Below are 16,008 nucleotides of genomic sequence, written 5' to 3'. Positions count from 1 at the left end.
TTAAGGAGGGGGTGCAGGATGCTGATGCTGAACTGGCCAAGCTGGGAGGAAAGAAGAAAGGGAGGGGAGGGGAGAATCGAGGACGGCCGGCCTAGCCAGGCCAAGAATGCAATTGCCCCGGTGGTGGGAGCTGGGAGACCCTTGTGCTTGGACGGGACAGGGTCGGGGGACACGCAGGATGAGCCCCGCGACCACTGGCACCTTCTTGCTGACAGGTTAGTGGCCCGCGCGCGACGGGAGGTCCTGGGGCCAACAGGCCGCCGCCTCCCCATCTCCCGCCCGGGTTTTGGGTATCTGGGTGCATTTTCTGGGTGGCAGCCCCTCTTGCTGCCCCTGTCCCCACTATACCCCTCCTCCAGGACACCCCATACCCCAATTCCCGGGCCCTGTGAGTCCCTTCCCAGGCTTGACCCCTGGCCTTTTCTTTTTCTCCGCGCCCCCGCGGGCCCCTCCCTGCCCAGAACGCGCAGAAATTCCATCTCCAATTTCCATTCTTACCCGCCCCCCCCCCCCCGATTCCCAGCCCTGGTGGTGGACCTCTCCCCATCCCTGCAGCAAAGACTTGGGGGTTGCCCATTTTTCTGGGGGTCGTTACCACACGAATGGGGCGCTGCGGCCCGGAGACAAGCCATAGGAAATGGGTGTCAAGCTGCGTCCCTTTCCACACAAACACGTCCTTTCTTTCCTTTCCTTGAATCCGAACGGGAGAGATCACAAAAATGTGCAATTTGAAACACCTAACTCCCCCTCTTCCTAAGAGCATTTCTCGGCGGCGGAGATCTCGTTTTTCTTAGGTTTTATGGAGCGGGGAAGTGGAATCATGAAATGCTGGGAGCTAAACAGGGCGTTCGGGTCAGGGTTAACTCCGGCTGGGGGCCAGAGACGCTGCAAACAACACCGTTTGCCCCACCAAGTGCACTATTTTGAAAAGCTAAAACAATTAAAAACAGCTGTGGATGCCTCCAGTGTGCTTGGAGGCTTCGGAGGCTCCCAGCTATGGCCTTTTGGTGGTGATTACAAGGTTTACACAGAGACCTAGTTCTCCCTGCAACGTTACATTTTTCTAAATCTTGTAGAGAAAATGAATACATTTAGTCACGGTAACCGCATGTTTAATCCTTTCAAGCGTGTTGCTGAGATTCGGCCACAAATGTTTGTGTGTATTTATGCATATAAACATACATATTTTACCTTAGATAACATTGCAGTGGGTTACAAGCCTTTAAAATACTGATGAAGAAGGATGCTTAAAAAAAAAAAAAAAAGCCATAACGAGGATTTCCATTTAAGTGCCTCAAAGTGTTAGGCTCTGAGAAAACGGACAATTTGTTGATAATCTTAGAAAAAGAAGTTTAAGTTAAATTGTCTACAGCTGAGTGAGGTTCCTGAAATACGGATGAGACACATTTGTATTTGAAGGCTAAAATTGAGCGTATTTTAGTAACATTGCTACAGATTATTTATACATATGGGATAAATAAGAATTTGGCCCATTGTAGATGACAGCGTGTCAGGGATTGCACTTAAAGCTAGCTTTTCTAGGAATAAACAAAACTGGAGCACATTTACTGAGATTTTACTTTTTATCAAAAATGAAATGTTGACCATCCAATATATGAATGAATGAAGTGAAGATTTCCACCAATTAAAGATATTTTTCTAGGAAGTTGGGTGAGCACAATTATACTTTTTAGAAGTGCCTTTTAATCTTACGATGTTCAGCCTTTCCTGCAAGATAAAATAATTTTAGGATTCTTATGTTTGCCAGAGTACCATTCTCATGACCGCCAAACTATCAACCCCTTAGACTTTTTTTCAATCTAGAAAAGTTACTTCACCTAATTGTTAACTGATAGATATTCTTTTTCCAAAAAGTGAGATTAAAAATCAGTATAGATGGTAGGAAAAAGGAAAGTTTAAAAATCGATCCCAAGACACTTAAAGTTTGAACCACTTTGAACCAATTTAATCTTTTATTTCAAAATGTTAACCAGAATTTTTTTAATATAAAAACAGCTTTAGTATTATTTTTATCATACTGAATTCCTACTCACTGTACAAAATTCAGGAGAAAAAACTCCAGAAAACTGGGGAAAAAATCAAGAAAATCAGGATCACCTGTAACTTCTTCATCCTGAGCTAAACCCCGTAAACATTATGGAGTTTACTTTTTCACACTTTCTTTATACGTGCTTATGTACCAAAATAATATATATTTTTCATAGAGCTGCATATTATGATTTTTAAAAATAAAAAAGGGGTTCAAATTAATTCTTCAAATTTAATTTCTTTCCAAGGAGACCTAATAGTTAAATAACAGTAAATTTGCAGAGGTTTTTTTTTTAAAGGAAATATTAATTACTTTTTCTAATTAAAATTTTAGATGAACAACATTAGTACATATGTATTTAAAACTAGAGAACTGAGAATTTCCCCTGACTTCACTATTATAACATACACATAGTTATCATTTTGGTGTATTTCCTTGTGCTTTTATTTCTCAACATATACAATAATTTTTACTTTGCTTAGAAATATAATTTTCTAAGAAAAAAACAATATCGACAGGTAAGTAATTATAAAACTTTAAAAATCTGAAACAACAAAACTATTAAAAACAAACACAAAAATACAACTTTGATAGAAAAATACTTTAGATAACATTTGTGTTATCTAACAAAACATTAACAACCCCCCATTAATAGACAAGAATTTTAAACACTTTTTTGACAGTTAGTATCCTAAGTGAATTTTGGATTTTCTCAGATATTTCCCAGTGTTGACTGTTTCTTACCCATTTTGCACAAGATTGCATGTAAAGCAAAAAAAGGTGTTAATGAGCATATTTGTTTTTATCAAATAATAACTGGGCATTGTATTTGGACAGTTTAATCCATTTTTATGAGCATTTGCTATGGATCTATGAAGCTGTTGATTTACTACCTGTATTTAACTTCTTATGTAGTGGGAAAATTGTATTTCAAAACAAAGTAGAATTTTCCCTTGTCAAGTAGTAACTAGACTTTCTACTTGGACATTTACCTATTTTATGACAATTTGCCATGTATCTGTGAAACTCTTGACTTACCTCAGGTATTCAGCCTAATATGTAGGGTGGAAGGAAAATTGTATTTCAAAACAAAATGGAATTTTAAAACATTTTATCTCTTTTAAATGAAAATTTGCTATGGACCTAAGAACCTGCTGATTTACCTACCACATGCATTTGGCTTAACTTTTAGTATGCTAGGGAAAATTTATTTCTAAGCAAAGTAAAATTTTCAGTTGTCAATATTAGCTGGACTTAGTATTTGGTCATCATATTAGACTTAGTATTTGGTCATCTCATCTCTTTATTATAAGAGTTGCCATCAATCTAAAAGCTGTTGGTTTACCTGATATATTTAGCTTAGCTTCTAGGACAAAGGACAACTCGTATTTCTAAGCAAATTGGAATTTTCACTTGTCTCTCTCTCAAACATTAAAAATAGCAAGGGACAGCACCAGAGAAAACTAGTGAGAGACCACCTCAAAGAGATAAAGACAACATGTATTTCAGATTCTAACACTGGTTTACCACTGATGAAAACCATGCTCTAAACAAAATGCTGAAGCAGTGAAGAAACCCTGACTTGTTAAAAAATTCTCCATCAAATTTTCAGATTGTTTGAGGATTCCAGTAAGGGCAGGATTTATAGATCTTATTTTCTCCCAAATAACCAGCCACTTTGTTTCTTTTTCTTTTTTACTAACTGTAGCACACATTTACTTTCTGACTCCTTTTCTTAAACCTTACCCTTGCCTCGGCTCTAAACAGCAAAGTGCAAATCCTATTGCTGATCTTATTTCCTGCTATTAGTGTAAAAGAAGGATTCCAGGTGAATAGATGATATGAATTTATGTGTCCGCTAGAAATTCTTGGGATGGAGCTGTGTTTTAGTCCAAAGCTTCACAGAACTATTAACATGGTGGCTTTTTTTTTTTCCTTTTCATCCTTTTGAACTTCGCCAGCATAGATAGAGAGACAGACATGACAGACAGACAGTCAGGAACAGACTCTCTCTCTCTCTCTCTCTCTCTCTCTCTCTCTCTCTCTCACACACACACACACACACACACACACACACACAGAGACACATACACACACACACACAAAACATTCAAGCTTTTTCTAAACTTTAGAATACTGTTCTCCGGTCTACTGTCTTCCTGATTTCCAGAAATGTTAGCCAAAAACAGGAATGCAAAATTCAAAAAAAAAGAAGCTGGTGTTCCTAAGGATCAACAAGTCTTTTTAAATGAACATTTTTTGATTGGGGTTTTCAAGTTGGTAGCATCAGATAGAGTCTCAATGCTCTTAAAGCTGTTTTATATGAACTGCCTCCAAACAACATTCTCTCTAAGCAGAATTCCTAGTGTCTTCAATTTTTAAACAATGTAACTAGAGTAAAGACAGTATTGAATAAAAAACAATCTCCACAGTCTGACGCTAGAACAGACATTTCCATTGATGCTCCTTTCCTTCTAGTCTTTGTTCTGTGTGCATATGTATTTTTCAAAGACTATGATTTTAATATGTGTAGTTTTGTACACTTTGTTTTGAAACATAAGTGAATCTTGCTTTCAGCAAAGCATTTGTTAAGGCGTTAGATGCTCTTATGTGAGATGGTGTGTAGAGTAGCCAGATTGCTTTGTAAGCGTGAGGCGGGCTAAACTAGCACCCGCCAGGTGTGTGGGTTACTGGGTTGGGGTCCAAGAGTGGTCCCTGGGGAAAGATCCAAGCCTTTGCCCAGGTCTTCTCTTTTTCAATGAATTTTATGAATGACTTTGATGAAGATCTAAGATGCTTGCTTTAAAATCCAGGGATGACTTGCAAAGGGGTAACTGTTTTAAGTAGATAACAGAATTTAAAGTTAATATGGCTTAAATAGGCTGCAGTGCTATGCAAAAAGATATTTTATAGCAGTAAATGCATCATAATTCATTGGTGTTATAAGGAAGGAGGTGACTTGATGTGGTGGCAATTTTTGAGGAAAAAGAAGGTTAATATGAACCAGCGGCTTGATGTGTCTGCAAAAAAGAAAAAAAAATCAAATTCAGATTCTGATAATAGTATAGTGTCCATATGTCACAAAAATTAATAGTACCCCCCTCTAATTAACCACATCTGTAGTATTGTGTCCATTTCTGGCTGTCACATTTAAAGAGAGACGTTGACAAATTAGACAACTTCCAGAACAGTCCGTGGGGATGGTGAGGGGTCTGGCAATCCTGTCATAGGAGGTATCCTCAAAGGTCTGGAAATGTTTAGCTTGAAGACTAAAAGTAGACATAAACTCTCTTCTGTTTGTTTCGGAAAGCAGAACTAGCACCAGTGGGTGAAAGGTAGAGACGGATTTCAACTCCAGACGTTTCTAACAGTTAGTGCAGCTCAGCAAGGGAATCAACTTAACACCTTTGCTTGGTCTGTTCTTTTAAAATATCAGAAATATTCACCTTTATTGCAATTAATGTGTAATCTGAAGGCCGCGATAACATTTTCGCATAGGACAGCAAAGAAGCTTGTGATGGAAACATTTTATTTTTTTCTGATAAACTGTCTAAAAAGAAGAGCCCTGTGTGTTGCAAGTTGATCTCTTACAACTTGAAAGTAGCTGCAACAGGGCAATTTAACACATTCCTTCCTACCCTCTCATTCTGTTTCAAACATGAATATTGGAGAAGAGAATTAAAGGGCTTTTGGCTTTGTTTTGGCCCCCCCCCCCACCCCCGCAAAGTGTCCTGGCCTTAACTTGTTTCCTCTAGTTCTTCCCTTCCTGGTGTTTCTTGCTGGCTGGGAGCAAGCTTCCCGGGCAGAGTGGCCGCTGATGCTGGGGCAGCCAGGGTTAAGGGGGGGGCAGCCGCTGCTGGCCGCTGGTGCAGGACAGCTAAGCCCTTGGCTGCTGGATCCTCTTACCCTGGGGGAAGTGGGGGACAGTTCTCCTTTCTGCAGGTTTCACCACTCTTATATGTCCTTGCAGCACTTAGTTATAATTTTTAGCTTTTCAATTGAAGATAAAACCTTTCAGTCAAGAGTAGCTTCTGACCCTGTGCTCTTGCAACTTCTCTCCATTTCAGGTTAGCCTGGATTCTGACTGTCTCAGGGGCACATTCTTAGTGTCTCCAAGATGTCTTGTGGCAGATTTTCTTTCTCCTCCATCCACCTATTGATTGCTTATTTTGATTACCATGTCTAACTTTGGAAACTGGATTGCTCAAAATTCATCTATAGAGTATGCAACGGAGGACCCCACTTCTAGGAGCGATAACCCGTAGCACATCTGACTGCACGGAAACTCATTTTATGCCCCGGAGCCTTGAAAACTAAGGGGGACTCGGATGAGAGATGGAAAGAAAGAAGGACATATTCTTCAGACATCTTTTTTAACCCACCTTTTCCTACTTCTTTTAATCCTGCCTCTTCCTCCCCCCCACCCCTCCCAACCTACCCACGGTGTTCTCACTCAAATTGTTAGGTCAGGAACATATGGTCACTCTAACTCTGACTGTGTGAAGTATATTTTTCATGTTGAACAAGTTTTTCCTTATTTTCTCTCTCTTTTACAAAAGTGCCATGCACTTTTGTGGGATTGTAATAATGCACAGGGCAACTTGTAATGGCTCGCTTCCCAGTTGTTGAAGATGCCAGAAGCGTTCCTGCGCTGAGCTCATATTTCCGAGAGAGAAATGCTCAAAGATGAGCTTCTGGCTTGTCAACGCTCGTTCACCTGATCCACAGGCAGCTAGTTGTGATTCCTTGAATGCAATGCTTGCTCCCGCTCTTGGGAAATAGTAAATAATCCTCGTGTTAAATTTTAAAACTTAAAGAAGTTTTAAAAATAGGTGGTCTCAAAACAAGTGGCTGGCATGATGACTAATGTTATGTTCTTGGAAAAAAAAATTAACGTGGGTAAAGCTAAAGGGCTGTTGTCTTCTAGAGTCACTTTGGTAGAATTTTTATTTTTTGGATCTTCCTTCATCTAAGAATTTTTACGCAATATTGGTGCAATAGTGGTTTAAATGGGTTTTATTACTTACAAAGCACTCATCTTTAGCACGTCTCACTTTCTACTTAATTGCCTTGGACTAATCAGATTTTTAGAATAGATCTTCGGCATTCTGTACCACGGGAATTGCCACGGCATCTGTTGTGACATGGAAGGCAGACTTTTTCTTTTCTGACAAATGAAGCTGCTCATTTCAAAAAATGCTTAGGAGTTAGGCAGCTCTGGTGTAAATTCTTTCCCATTCTTTAATGTTTCACTCATTCATCTGGTCACCACTTTGATTATTATGGAGATTTGGGGTTTATTGCGAATTTGAAAGAAGAGATCACAGTTAATTTTCCTATAGTAGTTAAAGTGAAATATTTTAGTTTCCTTTTTCTTCAGCGATAGGCATAGATGTAAAGTTATTCTTTTACCTTGGAATGCAGAAGAAAAGAAAAAATTAGCCCCAGAGGTCTTTTTTCTTTTCCTCCTTAGCAAATTGGTGTTTCTTGTTATGCAGTAAAATGACGCTAGTTTTTTCTCTCCTATGAAATAGTTCATCAGTGTAGCACCTTTACCATTTTCCATTTTCTATAGCTCTAGAGTTGATTTTCATCAAAAACTAGTACTGCAGAAGTGCAAACAGAACAGGTCGCTACATGTGCTTATCAAAATTTGAAATGTATGCTCTTTTTTTTTTGTCTAGCCGTTTCACTTCTAGGAGTTTAGCTTACAGATAGACTTGTGAAAGTGCTCAGAAGTAAAAGTATAAGGATGTTTCGTGGAGTATTGATAGCAGTAATGAAAACTTAGAAAGCGTAGTGGTCATCTTTATTAATTATTCTTTTATTTATTTATTTCCTGGGTGTCAACCGGTTTTGAGACTCCGTGTTAGATGCTGGGAAACATATGGTCCCAGCCATTACGGAACTTTTATGCTACTGGGGTTGACAAAGATTAATCAAATAATCGCACACATAAATGTGCCCTTAGAGCTATGGTAAGTGCTACCAACACTACTAGGATTTCTAAGGAGAGGATTTGGCCAGGCAGGGGGATTAAGGAAGGCTTCTCTGAGGACGTACTCAGATCTGAAGGATGAGTAAATGCTAGTGAGGTGAAGAGGAAAGGTGTATTTGAGGTAAAAGGAAGAGCTCTGTAGAGGCCCTGGGGCAGGTTGACTTGGCAAACAGAAGGTGCTGGAAGAAGTCCAGTGAAGTTGGATCCGAGAGAGAAGAGGGAACCCAGTGTGAGAGGAGGAGAAGTAGGAGGTCAGGGAGCGAATTTTGCCGGACCTGTTAGACCACCTTAAAGAGTGTAATCTGTATCCAAAAACCTATGGGAAGTCTTTGGAGGGGTTTTAAGCGGACAAGATCAGATTTGCATTTCAAAAAGAGCATTTTGGCCGCTTTGTGAAGAAGAGGTTGGAGGGGTCAGAACTGCTTGCAGCACACTAGATCCAAGGCTACTTTTGTAATCCCCGATGGAGATGAAGCCCTCCTGGGCCGGGACAGTGCTGGGGAGATGAAGCGAGGAGGGACTTTTGGAGGAGTAAATAGCAACAGCAGTGGGTCGTGGACCGAATTCGCCATGGAGATCGGCAGGAAGAGATGTCAAGGATGATTTCTAGATTTCTGTCATATTCAGGAGGATGAATGGGAGTGTCATTCAGGGCAGGAGGAATGCCGAAGGGTCCCAGACTTTAAGGGAAAGATCAGGAGTCCTCGTTGGGACAGGCTGAGTTTGAGGTGCCGACAAGGAAATTATGTTCGAGCAATGCAACCTTCAAATGTGATCTCATGTAAACACGTCCAACATATGCGCTAAGGGAAAAAAGTGTGGTCATGTTATGTAAAAAAGAGCACGGTGTGTGTGTGTGTGTGTGTGTGTGCACAAACATATGTCTGCATCTGCATACACGTGGAAAGATGCAAAGTGGCTCCCCTAGGCATTGGAGGGGGCGCCACAGATAGATGAGAGGGGGTGTTTATGTTTTATACCCTCCTGCTTATACTATTTGAATACGTTGCAATGAGGATATAGGGCTTCTATGATAAAGAAAAGGAATGACAGTTCCAAGTGAAAAACCAATATGAGAGTATTTCTCTTTCAGAGGTTTCGTAATTGGAAAAACCTTGCAAGGATTATTGTATTTTTTCTTTTATTTTGAATGGAATTTTTCCGACAGTTTGACTTCCCTAACCCAGTAGTAGCTCTTACACTCTGCCTTTTAATCCTTTTCCACTAGATTGCACTATTACACTAGATTTCACATAGTCTATGTACTATTTTATATTCTGCCTTTTGCTAATTTTATTAATTTCAAAATAGTGCAACATTTTGCAGATCAGGACATTAAATTATAATGGTGCATATACCTACTGCATATATCAGGCATCTCTTTTGTTAAGGGTCCCACTGGTGCTCCTTATTCATCTAACATTTCTGAGATGGAACGTAGATAGTACCGTTTCTGGGCTATGGAAACACAGTATATGTTTTGGTCAGGCTATTTGAGCAAAGGAGGAAAACTACCAAGAGAAGAGGATAACCGTCCCTTCTCCTTTAGCTATTCTATCAAATCAACACTTTTTCTTTTATTGGACATTGAAATCCCCCCCCCCCCATTTTGGTATGTATGATGCAAAGCTGAATCTTGTGTCCATGCAATTTTTGCTTCTGTTGCACTATTTCCTCAGGAAAAATTCCTAAGAGTTTATGAGAGTCAGAGATAGCACATATCAATATGACTCGCTTCTTATTGCGTCTGGCTTTCCTCAAAAGGATTAAGCTGCAGCTCTCACCCAGCATGCCTGGCCAGTGCCATCCTCTTAGTCCTCCGGGAGGCCGTGTGGACTGGGGGGTATTTGGAGCCCCTGGGCTGTTGCCTCTGCTCATTAGCAGCCTCCAGCATTTACTCCACTCAGCTATAGAAATATTATCATTTCTCATGTATCTTAATGACTGTGAAAACAAAAAAGAGAGTGCTAAAGTCTCTCTTGCCAACTGTACTCACAACAACTTTTTTTCATTTAAACATCTACTTTTTAAGAAATCACATTTAAAGGAATCTAAAGTTTCCTTCATATTAGTTGTAGATTAAATGTAATAAGAGCTCACATTTTTTGAAAGCATATTATGTGCAAAGCCCTCTTCTGAAGGTTTTAAATGTATTGTCTCGTTTAATAACTCGTAAAATGTCTCTATGAAGCGGGCACTAAACTGTCCCTGCCAGAGAAGGAAACCGAGGTACAGAGACATTGCATAACTTGCCCAGTGGACAAAAACTGGGATTTCAACCCAGACACTCTGTCTTCAGACACTCTGATAGAAAACACCATCTTTCTGTATTCCAACTTCATTTCACTCTGAAGTCTAATATCTTACCTAGCTTGTGCTAAAATTATAAAACTCAAATAATTTTCAAATGTGTTTAATAATTCCTGATATCTTGCCCTGCTGGAACTCTAATGTTTTAACAAAGTTTGAAGGCTTCTTATTTTGGCATTCTTGGGTTTAAAATCCTGCTGTGACAGTTCTCTTAGCAATAGCTTTTCCTGAGGTTGGAGTGGACAGTCCTCCTCAGCAAAGCTTTCTCCCCCTGCCCATAGTTTCCAACTTTTTAGATTTCCTATTTTAATGAAGAGTGTGTGTGTGTATTCATGCACATAATGCATGGAATTAATTTTTTTTTTTAGGATTTATTTATTTATTTGAGAGCGAGAATAGAGAGAGAGAGTACATGAGAGGGGGGAGGGTTAGAGGGAGAAGCAGGCTCCTTGCCGAGCAGGAAGCCCGATGCGGGACTCGGTCCAGGGACTCCAGGATCATGACCTCAGCCGAAGGCAAACGCTTAACCAACTGAGCCACCCAGGCGCCCCATGGAATTAATTTTTATGGACATTGCCTCATTCTAGCTATTTCTAATCTGTAGTCAGGGGAAACTTACTTTTTCTCGAAAGAAAAATAAGTCAAAGATGACCTACTAGTAATAACAATATTTCAAATTACATTTAAAAATATGTAGTTTATACATAGCTTTCCCATTTAACCATTTGGGGTTAGTGTTAGTATTGATGAGTAGATGATATGGACTTTGCCATAAGCCAAGAAATGGGTTCAGAATCCAACACTGCCACTTAGTAAACACATGACCTGGGGTAAGTTTCATAATTTCCCAAGACTTCTTGTCCTCATGGCAGAATGGAACTAATAAGACCTACTCCACATAGACGATAATGTAAGGATTAAGTCAGTTAATATGTATAAAACCCTGATTGTAATGCCTCACACTTAGCATTCAAAACAGGGTAGCTAACAATAATGTCAAAGACCATTGTTTCGAGAGAAAAATATGAAGATATCTTAATATAAGGGACAATTGAAAAAGTATTAAGGATGGTTGCAGAAAGGAAGGGAAGAGAAGATGTAGGGGACAAGGAGGCAACATAGCAACGTGGGGAATGGTGAGAGAAGCAGAGAGGTGTTGGGGACGTGAGCTATATATCCACTTGGTGAAAACAAAGTCTGTGTCCCGTTCAAGTGAAATATGAAAAGAGACAGATGAGACAGTGGACAGAGAAAGACGTGACAGTTCAGTTCTAAGGTGAGTGCGTTAATCAGATTAAATTTCATTTGGCATTTCCTGCTGTTTACTTGGACAGCAGTGTCGGAGTAAGTTATTATTTATTATTTCTTTCCCTTGACATTCTGATTAGCTCATCAGCAATCAGTCACCATTCACAGCTCTTCAATTGCTTTTATTAAATAACAAACCCCTCCTCCCCAAGTCTGCAAATTATTCAGGTTTGGGAAAGAGTAATGTCTCTTCAGAGAGTGCTCGCCCCAGGCCAGATGAAATGTCGTCAGTCATGCTGCTACCAGACTCAGAATAAATCATGGGATCTTAAGACAAACTTTAAGTATTGTATGGTTTCGAGGGAATTTTAAGGGCATGCCAGCCACGTTTGGATTAATTCAGGCTTTGATGATTTCTGAGAGGGAGCGTTGAGGAATTGGTTAAATTGTATATGCCAGTTAATGGTGTGAATGTCTTCTTATTTGGGGCTGTGTAAGCGCAGTATGTATGTTATTCTTTGCTTTTGTGTTTATGAATTAGAGCAAAACTCACATCCAGGTACAATTGTAGCAGAGATTATCATGAACTCAGTAAGCACAGTGGAGTTTCTTTCAAGATTTCTGAGGATGGTCTATTATCTTTGGAAAGAGTCCAAGAACCAGTCTATACACGTTAAAAATTTTTGCACATTATATTTAATCTTGAAAAGTTATGTATAGAGCAAATATTTTTTAAATTGAGTTATATTTTCCCATGCTAACTAAGGAAATTTGTTCTCACAGAAAAAGAAATGCTCTGGTCCTTTTCTAACAAAAATCAAACTTTGAAATCATAATGTTTTTCGGTGAGTATCTACATTTGTCATTGCACGGATTATAGTAATTTTCTATACAAGAAGCTAGTCGAGTGGATCCATGATCTTGGACACACAGTTAAAAACAAATAGTTATTTCCATGTTACTGAGATTTCTCCTCCTGAGGTGTGGGACTTGAATGTTTAAGCAGACACACCATCCATGATGTTGTGTCTTGCCTTTAGTGACATTGTCTGGTGAGTAGAGTCATAAAAAAGTTGTCTTTTTTTTTTTTTTTTTTTTTTAGATTTATTGGACTGTAGTCTTCTGTGGTCAGAGGAGAACTTTAGATGGATCACTATGAACTTTTTAAAAAATGAACATGCTCAAAGCCATGCTGGCCTTAAAATAGAACAATATCGGTGGGATATCTTACGCTGCTTCCATTTTTTAGTGATTGGGAAACCAATCACATTTGTCTTTTGAATCCTGTAAAAGCCAACTGGTCTACCCTTACGTAGGACCTGGAAATTATGAGCAATGATATGCTGGCTCACCTGGCAAGAATGTGACAAAGTGTAAGACAAAAATATTTCACGGACTTGTTTAATTCTTTAAATCACGCATAAAGTACAATATGTGTAGTTTTCTCTGTATAACTCTGAATACCGATGCTTATGCATACGTAGTCTGAGAACCAATGGGCTAGAATAAAGGAAGGAATAAAAGGGGTGCTGTCTGGATACTCAAACCATTCTTTCTTTATGATAACTCCCCAATCCATGGGAGAGTTTTTCAGCTCTAAGGTCAGCCTACATTTGGCACATATGATATGACTCAGTTGAATATCCTATCTACCCTGGGGTTCTGTAGTTATCCTCTCAGTCTTCTAGAGTTCATATATGTATATGAGAATTGCCTGATGAAATTGTGTAACCTAAACTCTCCACAGTGGAGTCATGAATATGTGTTTTTAAAATTTTTTTTGTGATGAATTTTTGAGGGTGTGAATATGTATTTTTAGAGAGCTACCCAAATGATTCTTATGTGTTGCCTTTGGAACCAAGTGATCAGGAGAACCCAGGGAGCGGGGTATTTTGCCACAAGAGACTACTATGAACATTTTTTATCCTATTTTAGTGAAATTGTTTAGGAAGTGATGACGGTATTTTTCATCTAGATTTAAAAGGACCTAATTTCAGTTGTTAAGCAAATCAACCATTTATTAGGTGAATCATCCAGAAGATTGATCTTTTAGTAGATATAAAATTAGTACACTTAAGTTTACATATTTTAAAAATTACACACCAACCAGTCATTTATTTGCTTGGGGTGCTAGAGCCTTTGATTTCCACTCGCGGGTTATCACTGAAATGATCACCTGAGGTTTTGTTTGCTTGTTTGTTGGTTTTTAATAACTTGGGTTTTGAATTGTATTCTTTTTTTTATTTTGGAAGGGAACTTGATATTTCTCCTAATTTTGTTTAAGCTCAGAATTTTCTTCAAAATTCGGTTTAAAAAAGAATATACATTTCATCTCTGATTTACTAAGGTGAGGAGCCCTTTCAACACGAAGTTTCCTGTGCCCTTACCAGTGTTTGTCTTCACTTGTCCTTACTTTCTGAATCATGAGGTATTTTCTTTGCTTGTATATGCTGGTCTCACCCATTCTGGTTTCTCTTGCATTGCGTCTCATCAGTTTTTCTCCTTTCTTTATCCTCCATCTGTTTCTCTCTTGTCTTTTCCTCAGCTTCTGAACAAAATCTCTTTCCCCACCTTCACATAACCAGCCCTCTCTGCATCTTGCTGCATCTCAGTCTATCTAGCGTGTCATTTCATCTCTTTGCTCCCCTATCCTGGCCAGTGTTCTTGAAAGATTAACTGTATTTGCTACATCTACATCTTGACCTTTTGCAGTTTGGCTTCTATTCTTATCCCTTTGTTGGAACTCCACTTTCAAGGAGTCACCAGTAACTTCTCACTTTACACATCTAGCAGTCTTTTCTAAACTCTCATTCTCTTTGACCTTTATGTGAGGGTGTGGATTCCACCCTCCTTGATATCTCTTCTGTTGACATATGTGACACTTCAGGCCCGGTTGTCCAACCTCTCTGACTGCCTTGTCTCTGATTTCTTTGCTGAATCATCCTCTGTGCTTGCTATATAAATGTATTTATTAACGTGTTCTTCTGCCTTTGCTATCCCTCCCACTTTTTTTGTGTGTGTTCCTTGTTGCTATATTTCAGCTCCAGAAGCTAGGACCAAACTGTGGGATATATCCCAGGGGATTCTGGGACTGAGCTGAACCCAGAGGGAACATACCTGAGATGGCTAGAGGAAGGGAGAATGAGATGGAGACCCAATGTTATAGTTAGGAAAATGGTACCCAAATCCCATGTCTGACAGGTAAGAATAAAAAATAGGGGAGTAAGCCGTAAGAGTGGTAGTTTGGTTGATGGGAAATAGGGTAGATGAATGACTCAAGAACATGAAGGTGTATCTTCTCCGATCACTTTGGATATGAGAGTGCCTAGTACCTGTTACCTGGGAGCATGGTCTGTTTAAAGAATTGTACTGGGGTTTGGCTTCAACCATCATTCCTCTGGGGATGAATGTCCAAATCTGTATCTGAAGCTCCAGTTAGTGCTCTTATGCGCCAAAGTTCTATTTCCATCTTCCTCTTAGATGGTTTCACCTGGATATCCAAGTGGTACCCCAAATTTAATATGGCTCAAATTTATCATCTTTCTCCTGAAACTGACTCCTTTTTTGGGGGGATTCCTAATGAATCACTGTTCTGTGTCACTCTGGATCAAATCTTCAAAGTCATCTTTGATTCCCCTTTGATAACCCACATGCAGCAATTTGAAAACTTTGTCAGTATTATCTCCATGATGTCGTATAACTAGCCTTACCTTTATTTTCAATTTATGGGCTGACTGCTACCCTACACTCCAGAGATAACTCCCTACTTATTAGCCCCTAACCCCAATTATGTTCATTTCTGCCAGTGTAATGTTTCCAAAACTCAACTGTGAAATTTAAATGATACTTAAACTTATGACAACATCCCTAGCCAGGGATAATGGCTTCCCCCCTCAGGGTTTTGTAGTACTTATGTTTTCTACCACTGTGTGTATGTGTAATTATTATGTATGTATATGTATATATATATTTCATACATATTTGGGTACATGAATTATCAATCCTTGCAGATTGTAAACTTGTTGGGGTGTAGTTCCTGTGTCTTGTTTATCCTGTATCCCCACATATTCCTTGTACTGACATGCAACAAATATTTATTAAATGGAATTAAACAGCTAGTTGGGCTAGAAGGAATCTAATCTCTGTTAATAGTAGATGACCTGGGATAGTCATTTTAATTTGACATTAATTTCATTTTTTGTGCATTTGTTTTATTCTGAAAAGCTTTTTTATTAAGCTGTGCTGATGGCATAAATGGAACAGTTAACTGGAAGACCAAACAGGCCAACAGTTTTATTATCAGCAGAAAAATGACTGGTGGGAAGAAAGATGGTGAGTTTAGGTGGTAAATCTAAATCTCCTTTGGGGAGTCAATTAAATGTCTGCTTCCAGTATTCCTTTT

General features: G+C 39.1%; 1 protein-coding gene across 8 annotated transcripts in view; it reads left to right on the top strand.

The window, feature by feature from the left end:
* The first annotated feature begins 9 nt into the window (after nucleotides 1–9).
* Nucleotides 10–16,008, top strand: part of SGCE (sarcoglycan epsilon) — a 61,272-nt gene continuing 45,273 nt past the window's right edge. For 5 of the 8 annotated variants that reach the window (XM_036115655.2, XM_036115656.2, XM_036115654.2 and 2 more), the window contains exons 1-2: nucleotides 12–215; nucleotides 15,831–15,938. In XM_036115655.2, coding sequence (XP_035971548.1) covers nucleotides 107–215; nucleotides 15,831–15,938 — 217 coding nt within the window. In that variant the 5' untranslated portion in view covers nucleotides 12–106. Of the gene's footprint in view, nucleotides 216–15,830; nucleotides 15,939–16,008 lie in introns of all 8 variants that reach the window. The other 3 variants (XM_036115662.2, XM_036115661.2, XM_078059271.1) reach the window with 2 other exon arrangements.

Source organism: Halichoerus grypus, chromosome 12, assembly GCF_964656455.1.
Source record: "Halichoerus grypus chromosome 12, mHalGry1.hap1.1, whole genome shotgun sequence".
NCBI lineage: Eukaryota > Metazoa > Chordata > Mammalia > Carnivora > Phocidae > Halichoerus > Halichoerus grypus.
The sequence above is the reverse complement of the archived record's forward strand: the minus strand, read 5'-3'. Positions and strand labels throughout refer to the sequence as shown.